At 36.6% G+C, this 16,364-nt stretch overlaps 1 protein-coding gene across 1 annotated transcript; it reads left to right on the top strand.

Moving 5' to 3' along the window:
- The first annotated feature begins 1,319 nt into the window (after nt 1-1,319).
- Pfas (phosphoribosylformylglycinamidine synthase) lies at nt 1,320-5,364 on the top strand. Its single transcript, XM_090380171.1, has one exon. It carries the CDS (start codon nt 1,426-1,428, stop codon nt 5,362-5,364), a length of 3,939 nt encoding a protein of 1,312 aa, XP_090236297.1. The 5' UTR covers nt 1,320-1,425.
- Nucleotides 5,365-16,364: the final 11,000 nt, after the last annotated feature.

Here is a 16,364-nt window from a genome sequence, read left to right as displayed (position 1 = left end):
CCATATTTGGTGGTGACGGGCTCGAACCCTGGTCTAATCAAGAAGCGTGTGCTACGCACTGCTGCTGCTCCTTCCCACCTGACTACGGAGGCACCTGATAGACAAAAGATAATGCTATGCTTGCATGAGACCGACTAACTCAGCCACATTATGAAAATAGCCCCGAATATTCCTGGTGTTATTGAAAAGAATCGTATTCAGCATTTCTCTTTTTATGCACTGAAATTTCCAAGCATTCAAGGATGAGGAGAGAAAAATATAATAATAAATAAAAACTATGTACCATATGGCTGGCTCACTCAGAAGCCACTTTATTGTATTTCTTGGATATATCAGTTACTAGATCATTGGACTTTTACTGTAGTTAAGATTCTGAGCCTTTATGTAACTTAAAACACATTAACTGTAATTTTCAGGGGCTAATGAGGCCTTCCCTTAATCAAAATAAGGTGGATTTTTTTTTTTTTTTTTTTTTGATAATGATTAAAACACAGTAACTTGTTTAACCAAAACACTTCTTTATCTCCCCCCTCTGGCGATACCAGGAGGATTTCCTCCACAAAACCAGTATTTATATTTATATTATAATTTTATAATTTAGTTTAAATTTTAGTTACATTTATCCTTCATTATAGCTAATTTATTCATTTTTTCAAGTTCTCGTCAAAAGGACCATCCGCGGCGGTATATTCAGATTTGCATTATTTCCTTAGAAATATATGCAAATTTATTTCCTTTACATTTTTAATAAAATTTGCTCCATTGTTTTTTAGGCAGAATTTTAATTCCTTTTTATTCTCATATAAGCAAAAATAATAAAATATCAATTTCTGTGGACAGATTGACGTAACAATTTGAGCGTTAAACCCGTGTGAAATAACTGTTTATATAAATATATAGCTTTCAATTGCTTGGATGTGAAAGATGTTTTATACAAATTGTAAAACCTTTCTATCCTTCTTACTTTTTTTTTCTAAGCTAAATATGCCTTGTGCGTGTTATGTATTGCTGAATACAACACATTCAGTAAGCTAATCCTTCTCAGACAGAGGACCTCTGGACTACTAAATAAATTTTCTGAAAATCAAATTTTGAAATAAACAAAAAAATAAAAAAATCAATAAGAATTAAGATTAAAGATTTGAAGTTTCGCCGGGGATCACGATTTAGAGCTGATTTTTCTCTTCGCTGCACAGTGATCCGAAAATCGTAGAGGTCAATTGGATGTACAAAGTTCGCCAGTCACGCCATAAGGGTATGCGCAATAGACAACGGCGCCACTTGCAAATACAGATTTAATCACGTGTAGGAAGGCAAGTGGAGGGTGTGTATGGGTTTGACTGGGCTCTAAAAGAATATATTCAGCCATTCGAAGGTCTTTGGTCATTTTTCATAACGTGCTAAGAAGTGATCGTGCAAAGAAATATGGTTGTAAGTAGGTATTATCTTTTCCCTGCCCTGAGTAAGGGCAAACTAATGCAGAAGAGGCAGCTGCTGCAGGCAATCGATGAACAGGTGAAAGTAGTTTCTGTGGAAACCGAATATTGCTTCTATATTGATGTACGAAAGTCTTGTGAATTAACAGAAGAAGACCGAAGAAAGCTCTCGTGGATCCTGTCTCCTTCCTTTAACGACAAGGTTAGTGAAACGTCATATTTTACTCAGCCGCCCAGCTCAAAGAATTTCATAATTGAAATTGGACCAAGATTAAATTTTTCCACACCGTTTTCCACTAATGCTGTGGCCATTGCACATTCCATCGGACTTTGCGATGTAGTTCGAATAGAACGATCGGTTCGCTATCGTGTGGTTGTAGAATCTGCCCATTATTCAGGGAATATGAAACAGCATTTTGTTGAAGCTTTGCACGATCGAATGACCGAATGCGAGTATCCAGAGCCGATTAGTTCTTTTGATATAACAGTAAATGCCCCAGCATGGGGAGAAGTAGATATATTAAAAAAAGGACGAAAGGCATTGGAGGAAGTGAGTGCGGAGTTAGGATTATCTTTTGATGACTGGGATTTAAATTACTACACAGCGCTGTTTTCTGAGAAATTAAAACGGAACCCAACGAGTGTAGAATGTTTTGACTTAGCCCAGTCAAATAGCGAGCATAGTAGGCATTGGTTTTTCAGAGGCCGAATAATCATAAACGGAAAAGAAGAAGAAAAATCATTATTTGACATAATAATGAAAACTCAAGATTCCACAAACCCAAATAACGTAATAAAGTTTTGTGATAACAGCAGTGCCATAACAGGTTCTGAAGTGATCCGTTTTTGTCCAAAAAATTCTACCACATCAAGTCCTTTCCATACAGAGAAAGGTTTTAGACATATTGTGTTTACTGCAGAAACACACAATTTTCCAACAGGAGTAGCCCCTTTTAGTGGGGCAGCGACAGGAACAGGTGGAAGAATAAGAGATGTCCATGCTACTGGAAGAGGAGCTCATGTGGTTGCTGGTACAGCAGCATATAGTTTTGGGAACCTGAATATCCCAGGTTACAACCTTCCATGGGAAGATAGCACCTTTAAATATCCTTCAAACTTTGCTTCTCCACTGGAAATTGCTGTAGAAGCAAGTAATGGTGCTTCTGATTATGGAAACAAATTTGGTGAGCCAGTAGTGGCTGGATTTGCACGTTCTTTTGGAATGAGGTTGCCAAATGGAGAGAGGAAAGAATGGGTGAAGCCTATAATGTTTTCTGGAGGCATTGGTAGTATTGAAAAAACTATGATTAAAAAATTTGAAGCCAGTAAAAGAATGATAGTGGTAAAGATTGGAGGTCCAGTTTATCGTATTGGTGTTGGTGGTGGGGCTGCATCTTCAGTTCATGTTCAAGGGGATCAAAAAGCTGAACTGGATTTTGGGGCTGTTCAACGTGGTGATGCAGAAATGGAACAGAAATTGAATCGAATTGTTAGGGCTTGTATTGAAATGGAGAGGAACATTATCCTCAGCATTCATGATCAAGGTGCAGGTGGAAATGGTAATGTATTAAAGGAAATTGTAGAACCAGCAGGAGCTGTAATATATACTGACCGATTTCAACTTGGTGATCCAACTATAACTACGCTTGAACTGTGGGGTGCTGAATATCAAGAAAGCGATGCAATTTTAATTGCATCTGAAGATAAAGAAATTTTGAAGAAAGTATCTCATAGGGAAAAATGCCAAGTAAGTTTTGTTGGAGAAGTCACTGGAGATGGAAGAATAGTTCTCCAGGAAGAGGAAAATGGTAATGGAAGAAAGCCCGTTGATTTGGAACTTTCATACGTGCTTGGCTCAATGCCAAGAAAGATATTTCATTGTGAAAGGAATAAACCTTCTCTCTACCCACTAATTTTACCCACTTCTCTTGATGTTTTTACAGCACTGGATAGAGTACTTAGATTGCCATCCGTGGCTAGCAAGCGCTATTTGACTAATAAAGTTGACAGAAGTGTGACCGGTTTGGTTGCCCAACAGCAGTGTGTTGGTCCTTTACATACACCATTAGCTGATATGGCAGTTGTTGCACTGTCATTCTTTGATACAGTTGGTAGTGCCACATCAATTGGAGAACAGCCCATTAAAGGTTTATTAGATCCCACAGCTGGAGCAAGAATGTCAGTGGCAGAGGCCATTACCAATTTAATGTTTTCCAAGATTACTTCCCTACAAGATGTAAAGTGTAGTGGTAACTGGATGTGGGCTGCAAAATTACCAGGAGAAGGTGCTGCATTGTATGATGCCTGTCGTGCAATGTGTGAAGTAATGTCTATTTTAGGGATTGCAGTGGATGGTGGAAAAGATTCATTAAGTATGGCAGCACGTGTTGGAAAGGAAACTGTAAAATCTCCAGGAACATTAGTTGTTTCCGCTTATGCCCCATCCCCTGACATAAGATTGACCGTTACTCCAGATTTAAAGTGTCCAAATGGACAAGGATGCTTACTATATGTGGACCTTTCAAGTGGAAAGGGTAGGCTTGGAGGAACGGCTCTTGCTCAATGCTATAAACAACTTGGTGATAACGTGCCTGATTTAGACAATCCCAAACTTTTAAGAACAGCATTTTCAGTCACACAGGAACTAATTGGTAAAAGAAAGCTAACAGCAGGACATGACATAAGTGATGGCGGTCTCGTTACATGTATTCTTGAAATGGCCTTTGCCGGAAATCATGGTGTTAATGTAAATCTCACCACTAATGTGAGTACAATTGCTTCCCTGTTTGGAGAAGAAGTAGGTTGGATAATGGAAGTGCCACAAAAGGAAGTTGCTTTGGTTTTGGCAGCATACAAAGAGAATGGGATACCATGTCAACAAATTGGCTACAGCAGTGGGTTTGCAGAAAAAGCCAAAGTCATAGTTAATGTAAACGATGAAGAGGTGTTAAATATTATGATGTTTGAGTTAAGAGACATTTGGGAGGAAACCAGTTTCCAATTGGAAATGCATCAGACTGATCCAGATTGTGTACTTCAGGAAAAAATTAGTTTGGCAAAACGTACTGCACCTCCTTACCACCTTACCTTTGATCCTACGGCAACTGTATTTAGAACAATAGGAGGTGAAGGTGGTCCTCGTGTTGCTGTAATTCGAGAGGAAGGTATCAATGGAGATAGGGAGATGGTTGCTTCTCTATTTATGGCAGGATTTGAAGTGTGGGATGTTACCATGCATGATCTTGTAACTGGTGCAGTAACTCTTGATTGTTTCCGAGGTGTGATATTCCCAGGAGGATTTAGTTATGCTGATGTCTTAGGTTCAGCAAAAGGATGGACAGCTGGATTGTTGTTTAATTCAAACCTTAAGGCTCAGTTTGATGCATTCCAGAAAAAGAGTAATACCTTTAGTTTAGGTGTCTGCAATGGATGCCAACTTATGGGTTTGCTTGGTTGGGTAGCACCAACAGAAAACAATGAACAAGGTATCCATCTTTCCCACAATTTATCCCAAAGATTTGAATCTCGATTTGTAACTGTCAGAATTGAAAAGACCAAAGCAATAATGCTCCAAGATATGGAAGGATCAATACTTGGGGTTTGGGTTGCCCATGGAGAAGGCAGGTTTGTGTTCAAAAACAGCACTGTAAAAAACAGAGTTGAATCAAGTAAATTGGTTCCACTTCGTTATGTAGATGACAGAGGACAGGAAACAGAACAATATCCATTCAACCCAAATGGTAGTGAAAATGGGATAGCTTCTATCTGCTCAGCTGATGGCAGGCATCTGGCCATGATGCCTCATCCAGAAAGATGTGTCTACCCTTGGCAATGGGCATGGATGCCCTATGAATGGAAAAAGACTATAACCATATCACCTTGGATAAAAATGTTTAGAAATGCATTTGATTGGTGTCAGACTGTGTGATAATTATAATTTACATAGTTCACTTTTTTTAATGATTTGTAAACTATTTAAGTATAATGTCAATAGTGTTTTCTCCGTGATTTATACATCTTGTGATCGTTACAAGATTTTAGGATAAAAGTATGATATGGTGAAGCAATTTTGTGACTGCTTTCGACTCTTATCTCCATAAAAAAAAGGTTAAGATGGTACTATTTTGCTCAAACTTCTATAAATAGTATTATTAGGTCTTATTTTTTACAATTTTACACTAGTTTGTAATCAAAATGCTAAATATTTAATTTTGTTATTAATATATCAATGAAAGATATCCTTGAAAACCTTTTGAGCTTTAATGGCAAAGAATTTTGCACTGTTTTTGTATATTTTTCATATTGTAAATAACAAATGTATATAGCTATAAATATTTAGTAAAAATGTTATATTACATCTTAAATTTTAGATATGGGGTCATACTTGGCATATTTAAAAAGTGATCTTTGTTCTCAATAGTGCCAAAATGTTTGAAAATATTTTCTTATAAGATGTATACTTTTATATATTTTTTACTAATTGAAAAGATCAGAAAAATTATCATGTTTGCCTCATCATTGTTGCAATGTGTAAAGTATTTCAGCTGTGGAATATTATTTCACTTGATCATTGTATAGTAGTGTACTTGCTCTGTGCATAAATTGTTATAGATATACATATCCTTTTCTGACTGCTTGACTGAAAGAATTCACGTCATTTATATAGCAATAATTCACCATATACATCTAGCGTATGTGAATTAAAGAAAAAAAAAACAGTTCAATTTTTTAAGGCAATTGTTTTCAAAATCTTAATCTGGCCTGTGGTATGGCAGTATGTAGGGAGAAAGGAATTGCATTCGCTCTAACTGAATGGCCACTTTATAATAGGTACATTTATGTAATAGTGAGTGGGTCACACTACTCTCAGAATAGTCTCGATTTGTCATGCCATGCACTCGGTGGAGTGTTGCTAATGTGCCGCACAATGGGCTGACATCTGGTGAGTATGGGCTTGGCACACCCAGGGTCCTGAGTTGGATATCATCATTCTTCTGTTTCTTGGTGATTCCCTTCTACTTCTGACTCTTGTTTTTCTCTCTCTCTCTCTTTCTCTCTCTCTCTCACTCTCAGGGTAATTCAGAAATTTTTTTTTTTTGGCTGGTGCAGCATAAGCCTCAGGCTTCCTTGCACCATATAGCTAATAATAATGTTGGTTCAGTTGCTTCCCGCAGTTATTTCAAATCGTACCCGAGTAGTCAAGCATCAGGGTGCATAAGTACATGTGCTTTGAGTGACTGTGGTTCAAGCCTGACTGCCGAATACAGTGCTGTTTCTCGTATTCTCTCTATCTTGTGAACTCCTCTGAACATCTGGTTGTCCCAGAGTATAAACAGAAAATTTGTTTTTTAAATTGGATGATTAGAGATCTGTAATCTGAAGTGCATTTCACCTTATCCCACAGCTGCTCAATTGCATCAAGATGTGGTAACTGGGAGGGGCCACTACAGTAGGCTGAATTCATTCTTATGTCCTCGTACTTAGCCCTGTGCAATTCTGACCTTATGACATGGTGAATTATCCTGTTAACAAAACCCATTCATAAAAGGATATGCTGCAACCATGAAGGGATATGTCAGATAACCTGTGGTATCCAAATGTTGCCCCACCTGTATCAGGAGGCCCAATGTGCACCATTAAAAATGAATGGTGCATATTGGCTGGCTGGTAGCAGTATAATGGTGTGACACTTGCCACACCATTATACTGACACCTGGCAGGATAGGTCCATTGACTCTTGTTTTCACCCTATACTAATCTTCCCTCAGTGTGAAATGACAGGAACTAGGATTCGTCGGAGCAAGCAGTTTTTCCAGTTTTCACTGTTGGTGTTCTTGAGTCCATAATAACTATACCTTATTTTTTTTTTTTTTTTTTAATGACAGAAGTATAATTCAGTTGGGTTGCCAGCTGTGGTATGACATTGTGCAAGTTGTGCATCTGAAATGCTTCTTTGGTGTTACCACTGTTGTACTGTTTTGTTATTTTTCTGTTACCCTGCACAAGTCTCTTGTCCGTGTCTTGTACGAATGGGCTGTTTCCAACCAGAGGATGTGTTTATTGGACCAATCTTAGTACACCCGAAACATAGTGGAATGTGTAAACCTCAGCAGGATTGAGTTTCCACAATAGTCACTTTGGCCATATCTGCCATGTCACTTAATTCTTTCTTTCTTTCTGTCTTGCCTGCTCTCACATTGAATTGTACATCTACAGCATTTCTACATATCTGCCCATTTTGTTTATATTGTATGGTAAAAACACTTGATACCATTACTGAGTGTTCCATTTCATAAAACAGATGTACCTAATAAAGTTGCCAGTCAGTATATGTGAAATGAGTTATTCTATACTAAGTACAAATTTATATTTAATTACAGAGATTAATAATAGAAAAATTATGTGAATATAATCTTAAAGCTTGTAATAACACGTTTCTGTATAAAGTTTGGAGACATGCAGAAATGATATAAATATGCTCTTAAACCTGTAGACTGAAATTTGCCACATGTGCCCTTTCTTTCTGCTTTTTAAGTATTTGAAAGTCATTTTCTGTCTCCGGAATTAAAAAAGCATTAATTTAATTTGAGAATTTATTTTTTATGCAAGTTATTTTTACAGAAAATGCACTTTTCCACACGATAAGTTTTAAATTAAATTTATTTGAAAAATCTGGATAAAACCTTTTCACAAATTTTGATCCATTCAGTCTCAGTATCAAAATTAAGAGGCAACTGCTGAATTTTGGAATTCAGAAACATTGGCATTGATTGGTTCAAAATTTTGGAAAAAATTTTATCCAAACTAACAAATAAATGGAACTTAAAACTTACTGATATCTCTAGTACTCTGTGGATTGAAGTTTGAGAAGACAGAAGTACTTATCAACTTTAATTGCTCTAGATCAGTGTTTCTCAACCTGTGGTCCGCTGACCACCAGTGGTCCTTGGGAAAGTAAATTTTATTGTAAGTATAAAATATAATTACAAATAAAATTTAAAATTGGCGATCAACTGTTTACTTTGTGAAAGAATGCAGGCACAACCATTGCATTAAAATTTTTAAAGCCCTTTTTTACTTCATAGTTTTTTCAATAAAAAATATGGCAGTATAAACTTTTCTTTCTTTTAAAATTTTCCTTACCATTCATTCATTATTATCACCGATTCATTACTTAGCAGAGCTTATAATAAAACAAAAACTATAAATTTGTCAGGAAAATTCATAGATGTAAAGAAACCCTACCGAGTGATCTGTGGTAAGAAAAGAATGCTTGAAGTGGTCCGTGAATGATAAAAGGTTGAGAAGCACTGCTCCAGATTGCAGTTTTTAGGAAATATATGGGGTGTTTCAAAAGAGTATCCAAAACACGTCATATGAACATGTGGTTCATTTCTGAACGTTTAGAGAACTATGATTGTTTCAGTTTTAAGAAGCAGCTATGTTTTAAACTGGGCCCAGTTTAAAGTTCAGACTTAACAGATTTTGCTTAAAAATTGTAATTATTAAAATATTTTTCTTTTATGAAATAAAAAAGAAACAGCCATTTTTTTTAAAAAAATTAAACCAGCCCTATTTCAATTTTAAAAAAATTGAAATGTCCATAACTATGCAGAATTTAATATTGTTTATACAACTTTTTTTTCTTTTGAATCCTAGAATATATCACTCCAGTATGCTTGAAGTGGCAAATGATGCAAGGAAGAAAGATTATATCATTAGACAAAAAAACAACATTATATGTCTATCTCCTCTAACAATTTAACTAGCCCTATTTTTTTTCTATAAATTCTCTTTTATGGCTGAGGTGACCTTACAATTGCAGCTTCAACAGGGACCTTGGCAAGTAATCCACCACAGACTACACACACACACAGAGCATAGGCAAATGCTACATCATACGCTGGTTAACCTGCCAAGAAATGAAGGTCCTCTATGCGGACCGAGAGGTTGCTGTCAACCACCAGTAAGATGTGCTACCATCATCAATTTTCATTGGCCCATCCAGTTGTCAACTGGGCAGTCAGTTATATTACTATTGTCCATTTTCATTGGCATGTCAAGTCAGCAGTGTTATGCCATTGAACTACATGGTTTATTACAAGAGATGTAATTTTAAAATAATTTAATACATAAAACATTTAATTTAATACGAACTAAAAACACAGTCATGGCATAAGAACAAATTAAACAGGGTTTCTCTCTTCAATTTGTCCCAATAAATTACAAAAGGCCAGCTTACCCATAAATAAAATCATGAGAATTGCATATGGAATGAATTACATACTAAAAATACATAAAATGAAATTTTAAAATTTATTAAAACAAAATAGACAGGAACAAATAACACATCAAAGCATACAAAAACCAATAATGAACAATCATTATAAGAACAAATAATAAAGTTTGCCTATCTTTGCCTCCACAAAAATTTATCTCCATAATTAAAAGCCATGCTTCCCGAGGTGCCTTTTCTTCTTTGTTTGTATAATTTCAGTGCTATTTCCAATAATTTTTAATGTGATTGGTAGTTATGCCACTAATACCGTCAACAAAATTCATGCTGTGGTTCAGTTTAATGCATGTATTGTTTCTGTGACAAACTGGCAAGCTTTATATGCTTACCATTTATCTGATATAATTGTTGAGCTTGGTTGGCACAATCGCTGTATTATAATTGGGAAGCAAGGTTTTGGCATCCATTTTTGCAATGGAGCAAGCATAACTGACTTTTTGATTCATGTTGTATGTCACCTAAATAACCACTTTTGGGGTAAGAGTTATCCACTATTATATTTTTGTTATAATAGTTTTAATATAATAGTTATCCACTATTATATTTCAAATTTTTGGAACTTTTATTCATACAAATGTTGCAAAAATTTGAAAATAGTCTATAATTGTGAACGACACTAGAACAAAATGCTGGTGACACCTACAATCCACTATTATGCAGCTGATTTTAATGACGGCAGGGTTTGTGTGGCTCAGTAGAAAGCTAAATACACAATTTTCTTCTGAGGAATTTTTTGTCCCCTTGAAATTAGCATCATTTAAAAGCAGCTGTACTGGATTATAGGTGTCACCAGTCAAATCCAGAAAGCTTTGCAGATATCTTCACCTGTGTGTGGCTGATTTCACGGACTACCCTTCACCTGTGGTTTTATAATTTTCTGCACACATATAAAGGATAAAACTCCTTCGTGGATTGAGCAAACTTTCTGTAATTCTAACAGATTTATTTTGAAGAGAGAGAGAGATGAAAAAAAAAATATGGACATACTACTATTAGAACTGTTACAATTCGCACACTAACAAGACAAAAGTACATAACATAAGCTATGTAACTTACACTTGACCACTGACAGTTGACTGGAAGTGTTACTGCAAGCTTACCAAATTAAATTACTATTATTTAAGAAGTTTCTACAGAGATTGTGCACTTGTGGGAAGTAGAATTGGTAAAATTGTCTTCCTCCCCATATCGGGTGGAAAAAACCTGAGTTTTGAGTCTTGTCGATAATGAGAATAACAAGAGGAATTTTTATGGGACTTTTCCATGACATGGCATTATCAGTATATAGACATATGTTAGCAGGAATAAATAACAAATAGGCCATTTGCAGAAAAGTTAGCTGCTACAACTTCAGTGTTGTTTATTCAGAGCTACAGCTAAACAGTGCCCTTCTGTAGAAATGTTAGATTATCATTTTTAAACTTCACATAAAAATATATTTTTAATTGTATAAAATTTAGTTCTCTAGAATTGTTAGCATTAGCAGAGGCATATGATTCAAGAAAGCAAGCTGATGCAGCATCAGCCAAAAAAAAACCCCTCCCATTTCACCCCTCCGTTCGTTCGAAATACCTGTCCAGCTGAGCCTTAAATTTATTTAGGCTGTCAGCTTCCACAACAAGGGATGGGAGTCTGTTCCACCAACCAACTACCCACTGGCTAAAGGCAAATTTCTGCACATATATTCTACATCTGTCTCTCCTCAATTTGAATTTATGCCCTTTCAGGTGATTATTCTGAGCAAGAGGAAGAATCCCATCGGCATTGAGTGCTCAAACCATTCAAGACTTTATACACCTCTATCAGATCACCTCGCCAGTGCCTAGTCTCCAGACACTGTAATTTGCAAAACTTAAGCCTTTCTTTGTAAGAGAAACCCTTTGTTCCATTCACTAATCTTGTTGCCCTTCTCTGTACTCGTTCCAGCAGCTCTACATCCTTCTTGAAATGAGGCTTCCAGACCTGTATACAGTACTCAAGGTGTGGCCTGACCATTGCCTTATACAAGGGAATAATCACCTCCTTATCCCTGCTAGAAACATTCCTGTATATCATTGACAAGACACCATGAGCTACTCTTGCTGCCCATCTGCACTGCTCAGAGAACTTCATATCTACTTGCATAATTACCCCCAGGTCCTTTTCATTCTTTACCACTGTCAGTGTGGTAACACAGAGTTGATACGTTGCTCTGGCATTACTGTTTCCCATATGTAGTAGTTTACATTTGTCAATATTAAATTTTATTTGCCACCTCTCAGCCCATCTGCGCAACCTTTCCAGATTCCGTTGCAGCAGCCTAGCGTCAGTAGTGTCCTTAACAACCCTGCCAACCTTTGTATCGTCTGCAGACTTGGACATTAAGCTTGATATACCATCATCAATATCATTTATAAATACAGAAAACAATAATGGACCCAACACTGAACCCTGAGGGACTCCACTAATAACATTAGGGTGCCTCCGTAGCCAGGTGGGAAGGAGCAGCAGTGCATAGCACACGCTTCTTGATTAGACCGGGGTTCGAGCCCGTCACCACCAAATATGGAGAATACGGAGAATGCGGAAAGGTCAGGAAAGGCCTTAGTTGCTAATGCTCCTAAAAACCAAATAACAAACAACAATAACATTAGTGCACGATGATCAGTGTCCATTGATTACCACTTTGTCTTCTCCCCTCAACCATCCTTTTATCCATAGCAGCAGTTTTCCTCCAATGCCACACTGCTCCAATCTGTGCAGCAGTCTTCCATATTCAACAGTATCAAAAGCCTTTATAAGATCCAAATATATAATATCCAAGTTATTCCCTGCATCCAGTTCTTTTGTGACTGCATCATAGTATCCAATAAAATTGGTCAGGCAAGACTTACCCTTAAAAAAACCATGCTGTGTCCGAGCTATAACTGAAGTCGTCTAGATGATCCTGCAGTGCCTCCATTAATTTTCCTGGAACAGAAGTTAAACTGACAGGTCTATATTTACTTGTGTCAGCCTGTGATCCTCCTATGTGAATTGGGGTCACATTTGCACATCTCCAGTCTATGGGTACATCCCCTGAGTCCAAAGAAGCTCTCATAATTATGGATAAGGGTTTGCTTACTCCCTTTGCTGCTTCCTTTAATATAACTGGATAGATCTCATCCACCACGGGTGCCTTTTTTATGTTTATCCTCAACAATTTCTGCTCCAGTTTCCTCTCAGTTATTACAAAATCATCTAGCTCACTGCCAGAATTTACGTCACTTCTCGCATTCCCCTTCCTGAATAACTCCTCATGTGTGAATGTAGATGCAGGATACTTGTCTAGTTTGTTAGCCACCTGAGCAGGATCCTCAACTGTTGAACCATCAATATCCAGTGGACCAATCTGATTCATCCCTTTCCTTTTAGAGTTTACATAGGTAAGGAATGCTTTTCTGTTTTTCTTTGCATCCTGTGCCAAAGATTTCTCATAATCTGTCTAATCCCCTTTGTGACTTGGTTACAGACCAGCTTATATCTATCATAGGCTTCCATGTCACTCATTAATTTATATATTGTATCAGTCAATAAAAATTAAACATTCATTCATTTTACATAAGAATCTATGCTTCTTTCTACATAATGAAAACTATGTTTTTAAATACAATACTATAAGTTTAAAATTTAGTTATTATATTTTTCTTGCAGTTGACCTCTTTTCCCTCTAATAATGCTAAATGTATTTTCAAGACATCTTGGTTAATGAATATACTTCATTAAAATAAACTCTTGATCTTTAAATCTTTTACTAAGTTAGATTGCAGAATTCTAAGTTATAAAACCATTTTTTGTATTGCATCTAGTATTTTATTCGAAATACATCAATAAATGACCACTCTGTAAAAGATCTTAGTATATCTCTCCCAAACTTTGATGTAGACTAATATAGGTATGTATTATGAACTTATTTTCCATTTCAAAGCAGTAGTATTCATAGTAGTCAAAATAGTAGTTTGTGAAGCAGCATCTCTTATAGAACATCTTAAAACTTGTGTTAAGTGGACTTTAATTTTCTTTCTTTCTTTTGGATTCATGTAAGGTGTAGTTAGTTTTGACGCGGTAATCCATTATTTTCTCACTAACAAATAATCATATATATATACTTCCAACTGGCTTGTTTTGATCCAGATATTATATTTCAACAAATTGTTGCTTGGTACTTTAAACAGATGTAGCAGATCGTAAAGGAAATATATTTTTGGATATTCACAAACAAATGAGGTGTTTCTCAGTTACCTCCAAATTCAGCGGCGACTTTAATTTTCTTTCTTTCTTTTGGATTCATGTAAGGTGTAGTTAGTTTTGACACGGTAATCCATTATTTTCTCACTAACAAATAATCATATATATATATACTTCCAACTGGCTTGTTTTGATCCAGATATAATATTTCAACAAATTGTTGCTTGGTACTTTAAACAGATGTAGCAGATCGTAAAGGAAATATATTTTTGGATATTCACAAACAAATGAGGTGTTTCTCAGTTACCTCCAAATTCAGCGGCCATTTTCATATTGTTTTCACTTTGATCATAGACAAATCCGAACAACATTTAACCTTGCAATATATTTAATTTTTTGGTACATGATATGACTTGATTATGGTGGAGAAAATGAGGCAACCTGCGGTGAGATAACATGTAGCCAGCCATTAGTTTCATGGAGTAGGTTAGAAAATTAGACACATCAGCAACTATAGCCATAATGGGCTGATTTCAGATCCCATATATGTTCCTTAAGAAAGAATATGAAAAAAAAAAAAAGTTAATTGTTAATGCCAAAATTTCCAGTGTTAAACTCTGAAAATTAGAGCTTTCCAATTTCTCCACACCGTTAATTTTTTGTTCTATATGCTAAATTAATTATAAATGATAAATTAATTATCTCTTGTCCAAGGAAAGGGGGAAAAAAACACACACACACACACACACGATAAAATATGATAAATTATAGGCTCTCCTGACTTATAATGTGATAAATTATAGGGTATCTCCTGGTGTGAATTGGAAAAAAATTTCCAAGATTTAAAATTGGTACCACAATAAAAAAAAAATGTTAGCCGCAATTCTCTTTTATAACAGAAATTCAAATTTTAAATTTGTTTGTTATTATTTGTGCTTTAAATCAGTAAAGACCACATTTAAATTGATACTCCACAAATTTGGGAGATTTTTTTCTTTCCAAACATTCTGTTTGCAAACAAAACTCCAAATATATACAGTTCAGTTATTCATTTATTTTCCCCTGTTCAAATACACTGAGTGATCACCGAATAACGACCACCTACCTAATACTTCGTACGTCCACCTTTTGCCCTCAGTACAGCAGCTATCCAACGTGGCATTGATTCAACAAGATGTCGGAAGTGTTTGGGACGTATGGCCAACCAAACTGTGTAATACAGTCAGCAATGCAGGTGTGGAGGTGATTGGTGTATCCAGCTGCCTGATATGCCTTTCCATAGTGTTCCACCAGTGCTCTATGGGATTGATATTGGGGGAGTTTGGAGGCCAATCGATATGCTGGAAGTCAGAACTGTGTTCCTCAAACCATTCCTGCAAAACAAGTGCCCAATGACTTGGCGCATTGTCATCTTGGAAGACACCATCAACATTTTGGGAAACGTATAACATAGTAGGGTGTACACAGTGAGCAAGAAGTTTCGATAGCGGAGACTACTGATATGTTCTTCCACATCCACCAATGGTCCAAGTTCCTGCCAGTGAAACATGCCCCGCACCATACAACCGCCTGCACTTTTGATACCATGCATAATGGATCAAGAGCCTCGTGTTGTTGATGCCAAATCCGTACGCGACCATCCATGGTGTGAAGTAAATAATGTGATTCATCTGACCAGCACACCTTTCAGTCTTTTAACATCCAACTTGCATGCTCTTTGTACCAGTCAAGTCTTTTACGCCGATGAACCTAGGATAGAAGAGAATACCGTAGAGGTCGTATGCTGGTATAGCCCATACGTGCGAGTGTGCAATGCATGGTCATGCCAGATATTGTTCTGTGTAGCCCTGTGTTGTATTGGGTAGTCAACTCTTGAACAGTGCTGTGTCTGTTCGCCTCTACAAGTCGTTGGACCCGGCACTCACCTGTAAATTCAACCTTTCACTGAACTTTGTAGTTTTGTGGTCAGGTCATTGTTTGACCATTTAGACGCCAGTTAAAGTGTTCTAAAGTACACTTTAACAACGGCGACTCTCGAACACCCCACGAGTTAAGCTGTTTGGGAAATTGAGGCACCAGCTCGTCAAGCTCCCACAATCAGTCCTTTATCAAAGTCTGATCAATCCTTCCTTTTACCCATCACGCTGGGAAGTTTACTACCTGCTGAACCACTGACACCTTATCTATGCTACGTAAGTCGACTAACTGTGCACTCTCGTACCTCACGTGGTCAATTGGTTGCATTCACTTTTCATAAAGGTGGTCATAATTCAGTTATCACTCAGTGTTCATATGGTTAAAAGTTCATGTGTAGGTGTGCGTTACAAACACAACTGCAATGCATTATTAGTATTGGTATTAGTAGTGGCAAATGATGCAGGAAAACAGAAAACTTAGAGCATCAGCCAAAAAAAAAACCTATCTAC

This window comes from Mastigoproctus giganteus, chromosome 8 (assembly GCF_048544385.1).
Source record: "Mastigoproctus giganteus isolate SK-2022 chromosome 8, ASM4854438v1, whole genome shotgun sequence".
Lineage (NCBI taxonomy): Eukaryota > Metazoa > Arthropoda > Arachnida > Uropygi > Thelyphonidae > Mastigoproctus > Mastigoproctus giganteus.
This window is presented reverse-complemented; position numbering and strand designations above follow the sequence as displayed.